The sequence below is a fragment of the Corvus brachyrhynchos genome, unplaced genomic scaffold (assembly GCF_000691975.1).
Source record: "Corvus brachyrhynchos isolate BGI_N302 unplaced genomic scaffold, ASM69197v1 scaffold1410, whole genome shotgun sequence".
NCBI classification, from domain to species: Eukaryota; Metazoa; Chordata; class Aves; order Passeriformes; family Corvidae; genus Corvus; species Corvus brachyrhynchos.
In genome coordinates, this window is record NW_008235648.1 from 11,739 (window position 1) to 19,132 (window position 7,394).

The window sequence follows — 7,394 nt, forward strand, 5'->3', positions numbered from 1 at the left end:
TCCTCTACAGGGGGCGGGGTTGGAGGACCAGGAGGCATGGTCACAGGATGGGCGGGGATTCTCAACACAGGGGGCAGTACCCAATGCATGGGAGGAACCCTATGACATCACATCTGGGGGAGGGGATAGGAAAGGGTTGGGGGTAAGAGGGTGAAAGGGCCTGTGGGAAGAACAAGGGGGGGGAGGGGTGAACTGTGCCATGTGGTCAGCGGTCTGCGCGATGTCATCAGCAAGACCTACCTGTCTGAAGATGAGATGGCCGCCGTCAGTCGGGAGGTCAGGGATCCCACCTGTGCTTCTGCAAGAATATCTTCCAGATTAGTTAGTCTCTGTAAAACACTTAGAGAGCTCACTCAGGTGAATGCAATTGTGTAACATGTAATTGTGCAAGCCTTTACATCTTGGCTCTATTAAAATGCTACTTATGTCTTTTACATCCCAATGCTTACAAGTCTTAGCTGTTTTATGAAGTGGTATGGGACAGATAAAAGGGGAAGTGGGATGAGGCGCAGGAGGGGAGGAAGGAGGGATACAGGAAGAACTTCAAGGGGATTTGTGCTTTTCTTTTACTTTCTGATCCATTTCATGCAAGTCCCGAAGGACTAGAACTAGAGGAGAGAATTTTTCTCCAGAGGAGTCCCCATTTCGCTTTAAATCAGTAATCTTATCCCCCACAGCCTGCCAGAAGGCAGGAGATTTTAAATTTGCAGGAGACACTTGAGGAAGGTAAAAGAAAAGCCAGCGAACAAACTGTTTTAACAGATCCTTTGAAAATTTAAAACCAGTAACTGAAAGGAATTTCGCAACTTGGAGAAAAACCTCTCTTTGAAGCTGAGAGAGTTTTGATCCCATCTCTGTCTCGGCACTTCTTCCGCCCACCACCTGAAAAAAGAAAAAAGAAACAAAATGTCATACATGAACTCCCTAATTAGCTTGGTCTTTGCATGTTAAGTGTTTTGATTAGTTAATTTTGGGTTACACAACTTTAATTGAGTGTTAATGTTCACCCATCAGTCCAGGTACAAATATCAAGTTCTGCTATTAGTGGGGGTTTGGGGCTGCTTTTGAGTGACTGCCAGTTCCCCCAAAGTGGTGCTGGTGGCAGTGGAGGGGCCCCTGCAGCGAGCTGAAGGCACAGTTGCAACGTGCACAGAGGTGTGGCGAGGAAAAAGCAGTCCAGAGTGGCACTGGTTTGGGTCTGTGTGTGTCCCTTCCAGAGGGAGGGAGCTACAATCTAAAGGTTCCAGGGAATAAAAGCCACTTCTGGGGGCAGCATTAAAAGATGTGGGGATTTTTGGAAGCAGCCACTTCCATATTTCCTTGGCTAAAGTCCTGAGGAAACAGAGCAGGGACGGATTTCCAGGAGATTCAACAGCGCATTCGCAGACTTACAGTGGGGAGTTCTTTTGCTTGGTTTCCTAATTGTACAGAATTTTTTTGTTCTCCTCAGCTGATTTTGGCCTCTCTGCTCAGCTCACCGCTGAGCAGAATCAAAGGAGCTCAGTGGTCGGGACGTCTTGGTGGATGGCGCCTGAGGTTGTGACAGGGCAACCATATGGCCCCAAAGGGGACCTATGGTCTCTTGGAATTGTGGGAATCGAAATGGTGGAACGAGAAGTTCCTCACTGGAATGAAAGTCCTATCTCGGTAAGGAGCAAATACTCACTGATCCCTCTGTCTTTTTCACCTATCCTGTGTTCTGTCCTCCATCAGACAAAATCCCATTGCCATCTGCTGGCACTGCTTCCACCAAGGTCCCCTTCTAAAAATGGCCCTGCAGCACATCAGCATCTGCTGTAGTTTTGGTTGCATCAGAAGGGAAGTTTCATGTAGCCAGTTCAGAAACCTGCCATTTTGGCCTTCAGCCATGCCTGACATTTCTCATGTGCTTTTTGAACACTCTTGGAGCTCCGTCTCTGAAGGACAAGAATTTTTCAGTGGGGAGGTTAGACGTGTGCTAAATACCCTTTGAAATGGAGGTAGGACCTTCCCAGTTTCAATTTTATAGAAAAAGTAGGAGAAAAGAAAAAAGAAAAAAAGAAAAAAGAAAGAGAGAAAAAGGGAAAAAGGGAAAAAGAAAAAGGGAAAATGAAAAAAAGAAAAAGAGAAAAAAAACAACCTCCAAAGAAATCTCCAAGCAGTTACACTTTCTTTTTCCTTTTTTAACCAGAGCACATCAATTTTCCTCCAAATTGTAGCATCTTATCCAAATCCTGTGGGTCTTTGAAAGTTTCAGCCTATCAAACCATCTGTACATTGTTCTGTCATGTGTCTGGGTGGCCTGGATAAGTGCTTGGTGCACCAACCTAACAAAGTTCTTGCTGCTCGAGGCATGAGCTCTGGCGTGCCGCAGGTCAGAGAGAGTCCAGCTGTTTTTTTCTCAGACTGCGGTTAGAATTGTGTGCCGAACCCTTGGTGTTTGTTGGTACGTTAAACAAGTTGAAGAGCTTGCAGCCAGGTGACTGGGGCTGGGATCCAAGGTCTGTGGTTGACCCCGGTGCCTGTTCCTTTCCTGCGGGAGCAGGGACGTCCCTGGGTTGCACAGTTATAATGACAGCGAGGGCTCCAGCTCCCCACTGTGTCCAGTGGCTGAGCTGAGCTGCAGAGGGACAGGATAAAACCCCCTTTGTGACCTCTGGTGGTGTGGGAAAACAAAAGAAAACTGCCGTAATTCTTTTTACTCAGGGGGAGTGCGTTTGCCATTTTAGGCTTAGAAATTTTCCTTTAGGCTTAGAAATTTTCCTCTGGGAGAAGAGGAAAGTAACAAAGTCTCTTTGGTCACCATCTATTTCAGTGCCACTAGCGTAGAGTTATTATTATTCTGGTGGGTGTTTTTATGATGACTCCTAGGCCTCTTGCCATTGTTATTTTAGATGGATTCTGCAGGCTGAGGTCTGAATAACTCCAAGTCTGTGTCTTATGTTTCCAAATACCATCTTTGAAAAGCAGAATGAGCTCTCTCCCTCTGGCTTGTCAGCATGTTAGACCTTGGTTCCACATGAACCACTTGGGTAATGCTCACCCGATGTCTTGCCAAATTACACTGTAATTCCTTGGCCTGAGGAATATCAGGGTGACCTGCTAAGCTCCATGAACACTGCCAGCTGCATTGAAGTGAGCATCCTTGGCTTTGCTGAAGAAACTGGAGTTCAGCTTAGGTTAGATGCTCTTGAGGAGAAAGGCTGGAATCTTCAAGTGTTTCCAGAGGCCTGTGTGCCCAGAGGGACTGAGTTCTGGGGAGCAGCTGGATCTTACTGCACATCATGGAAGGGGAACCCCAGACAACTCAAGCCTTACCACAGGCAAACACTCCCCAGCTCTTCTCAGACAACACTTTGCTCTGGGTTCCCAGTTGTTTTCGCTTGTCTGTCTGTGAAGATGTCCTATAAAACCTGAAGCAAGCGTCTCAGAACTGGTGTTATCTTTCCAGAAAAGAAGGGAAGAAATCAAACCCAACAAAGTTTCTAAAACAGTGGTTTTCTGGAGAACACTGCACTCCCTGTACGGTTTCTTGTCACTTGCCTAAAACCTGGGCATGAGGGTATAAAGGCCACATAGTCTCTTCTGCTTCCTGTGCAGTGTTGCTGTGTTGTAACCGCTGGACTCTGCCTAGCAGGCTGCTGTGGCCTGAAAGCTCAGCGAGGGTTTCCTAGGGCCATGCGATTAATCGCATCCCCGAGTCCAATTCGGACAGCCCTACGATCTGGCTCCGGCAGCTGGCAGCGTTACAATGCAGTGGTGGTAAAGAAGGTAGAGAAGGGTCTCTCATGAGGGCTTGAGATGACTGTAATCGCATCTTGCCCCCACGATGTTCAGAGGTGCAGAGACAGCGTGGTCTGAGTGCAGGATGATTTCCTCAGGGGCCCAGGGGCGGTCCCTGGGCGGGGTTGGGGTACAGAAGCAAATAGGAAGAAACCGAGGGAGTGGCCAAGGCCAGGGAGGGAACAAGGGGAGCATGTGAAATAGGAGAAGCAATGGATTAACAGATCCCCACACTGCTGAAACACTTAGTGACCATATTTCTGTCATAGCCCAAGCCACGTTCTCTATGTGACCAAGCTGGAGCCTGGTGACATGGAGAGCCTGCCAAAACCTCCCATTTCTTACCTGGCACTTTCTGGGATGGGCACATCATTAATGCATTGACTTGAGTATCCAGAGGAGCAGAGGGTTTACCATAGGGATGGCATTTCTCCTTCTGCTGATTTGACCATGAAAAGTTTTTCATTTGCCACATCAGAGAAGCTGGAACTTGCAGACTGCTGCGAGACAGAGCTGCAGGTTTTGCTAACCCATGACAGCTGGGATTGATTGGCATCATGCTGCCCCAACCCCGCAGTGGGCTGGGTCACACCAACAATTTCAAATATTTGTTTCCTTACCTGAGGAAAATCTGATGGATTTCCTTTCTTTTCTTCCAATTACCATTGTTTTCAAGAACAGGATAAAAAGCTTGATGAGTTTTGTTTAATGGAAGCTGTGCTTAAGGGACCAACAAGCACTGCAGAAATCCTTTTCATGTAATAATCCTTAGAGATAGTATAGATAGTTAGTATAGCAAAGTCCCTCTTCCACACTGCCTGTCAAGCTGGTGTGAATCCTCAGAGAAGCAAAACGTGCTTCTGCTGACGTAGTTGCCCCTAACTAGGTCAGCCAATCAAATCAGCTGCCAAGGCAAGATCTGCTGACTGTTAGAAAAGCTGCAGCTGCTTTGGGGTTTGGGTTTTTTGTTGGTATAGGAAAGTCATCTCTGCTTCTCTGCCAGGGCACAAACTGCCACTGCACAGTGGAGCTTAAGTAATGGGCTCTGGGAGAGCATTTACAGATGTGAAAGAAGCAGGTGGAGCCTCATGTTTCCTTTTTCTCCAGGCTGAACTCCTGTTAGCCACAGGAGGGACCCCACAGCTGCGGCAGCCCAAGCTATTCTCGGCTTCGCTGCGTGACTTCCTGAGCTGCTGCCTGCAGACAAACGAGGAGTGGCGCTGGTCTGCCAAGGAGCTCCTGCAGGTAAAATGCAAAGGGGCTGCAGGTCAAACAGTGTCCGAGGATGGGCTCCTCCTCCACTGAAGTCCAAGGCGTCAGATGAGTCCTCCTGACCTCCCTCTTGGTGCTTTTCAAATGACAACAGTGAGGAATCCTAGACTGGGCTGGGCTGGCAGGAACCTGTAAAGGTCATCTGGTCCAAGCACCCTGCAATGAGCAGGGACAACTTTAAAGAGATCAGGTTGCTCAGAGCCCCTTCCCACCTGACCTGGAATGTTTCCAGGGATGGGGCACCTACCAGCTCTCAGGACAATCTGTGCCACTCTTGCACCATGCTCAGAGTAAACAAAGTATTCCTTACACCTAATCTGACTCAATCCCCTTTTTGTTTAAAAATATTACCCCACATCCTATTGTAACTGGCCCTGTTTGAAAAGGTGTCCTCCATTTCCTCAGAAGCCACTTTGAAGATTTGGAAACTTACAATAAAGTCTCAGTGGGGCCTGTTCTTCTCCAGGCTGAATAACCCCAACTCTCTCCACATGTCCTCAGAGGAGAGGTGCTTTGTCCTGATTGTTTCTGCCGCCCTTTTTTGTGATTTGGTGGGGTATTCAGTTCTATCTGATGGCAAATGTATTGAAGTAGAGCAATGCGGGGTACAGATGCTTGAAATGGTGGTGGAGGAACCCAAGGAAACCAGTCCCAGCCCAGTGGTCAGAGATTTGGCTGTGGGAAGGAGGGGCTGGGGGAGGCTCACTATGAGCCTCTGAGGGGCCCTGGCTTGTGCCCCCTGCCCCACTCTTACAGGTTTCTGCCACCCAAACAGGGAAGCTGAGAGGGACTTGTCACAGCCCCATCTGCTGCCTGGAACGGTCAAGCAGATGGGAACTGGCCCAGGGTTACTGTCAGGCTGAGTGGCAGAGAGGGAGCTGCTGGACTCCCTGCCACTTGGCCGTCCCTGCTGGGAAGGAAGGTGCCATCCAGCACAGGAGGGGCAGGGGATGGAAAGGTAGACACTGCTCTGTCTCCCTGTGGAAATTAGCACAGTGCCGTCTTTCAAAGAGAGGGACCTATGTGAGGCTTTGGAGTTTCCTGAAAGGAAGAAACCCCGGGGACAGAAAGCACCATTTCTAGAGCACTGGCAGGGCAAAAATGCCAGCAAGATGAAGACACGTGGATGAGTGGATGAGTGGGATTCTGGGCCAGGTTTGCCTGTGATGGCAAGGTCCTGCACATGAAGATGGAGGTGCAGATGGTCCCATCAGTCCTCGTTCAGCATCTTTCTAGGGACCTGAGGAATCCTGATTGAGCCTGTGAAGCACTGAGCTTGGGAAGTCATGGTTCATTGGGTTTTCTTGTTTTGTTTCCTTTGGGCAGCACCCATTTGTAGCATCAGCTGAGCCTGTATCCAGCCTGGTGCCACTGCTCATTGCAGTGAAGAAGAGGAAGGAGGAGACAAGAATGTGATAATCACGTCAGACCTGTTTACTCCACAACCAGCTTAGAATAGGATTGTAGAGTAGGATTGTCAAGTAGGATTGTAGAATAGGATTGTAGTGTAGGATTGCAGAGCAGGATTGCATATAAATAAAGTTTCTGAAACCTCAACTCACCTTGAAGATTCCCTTCCTTCTCAGCCTGTGAATAAGCTTGATGTTTCCTTCTGAATTGTCAGTTGTTTCTTAAAGGTGGAAAGGGACACTTATGGCTTCTTTGGTGTGGTTTGTAAGTGGGGCAGGCTCTTCTTCATTCATCCTCTCCACACCACACTGCCTTTGGAATACGACGCACTGGCCGGTTTTTGCCCAGCCATGGTACTTCTAGTTGAGGCAGAAAGGGCAATGGCATTTGCAGGCAAAACCAGAGGAGGAGTGGGGCAGCCAAAACATCCTGTGCAGATGCAGGTGTTCAGCTGTGACTCGAGAGCATTGGGGTTCCTGCCACTTGGATTTGTATCCCTAAGTGCAATCTCTGGCTGGAGGAGAGTCTTGCTCAACTGAGAAAGCAGAAAGATCAGTGAGGGTGCTCTGAAAGTCTCGTCTGATGCAGAGCTGTCAGGCACTGTGAGGTGAGAGCAGCCCAGTACTGCCTGGGCCAGAGCCCCAGCAGAGCCCTGGCAGAGCCCAGAGCAGCCTGAGGCTGGGCAGAGGCCGGCTGGCAGGAGGCCCTTGTAGCTGCAAGAGGCAGCAGCGTGGCGCTGGGTGCCTCTTCCTGGGAGCGGGTAGGCTCGGCAGAGGCCGGCTGGCAGGAGGCCCCTGTAGCTGCAAGAGGCAGCAGCCTGGCACTGGGTGCCTCTTCCGGGGAGCGGGCACATCCTCCCATCTCAGAGCCAAAGCGGCAGCTGGCTGCCCCCGAGGCAAGCGTAGCCGTGCTGGGCACAGCGCAGACTGGTGCCATTGGCCGTCTGGAGG

The 7,394-nt window shown here is 49.5% G+C and overlaps 1 protein-coding gene across 2 annotated transcripts in view; it reads left to right on the forward strand.

The window, feature by feature from the left end:
- Positions 1-1,051: 1,051 nt before the first annotated feature.
- Positions 1,052-7,394, forward strand: part of LOC108445132 (serine/threonine-protein kinase PAK 2-like) — an 8,135-nt gene continuing 1,792 nt past the window's right edge. The window contains exons 1-3 of one of the 2 annotated variants that reach the window (XM_017728012.1): positions 1,052-1,647; positions 4,870-5,007; positions 6,361-6,595. In XM_017728012.1, coding sequence (XP_017583501.1) covers positions 1,525-1,647; positions 4,870-5,007; positions 6,361-6,450 — 351 coding nt within the window. In that variant the 5' untranslated portion in view covers positions 1,052-1,524 and the 3' untranslated portion in view covers positions 6,451-6,595. Of the gene's footprint in view, positions 1,648-4,869; positions 5,008-6,360; positions 6,596-7,394 lie in introns of those variants that run through there. The other variant, XM_017728065.1, reaches the window with a different exon arrangement.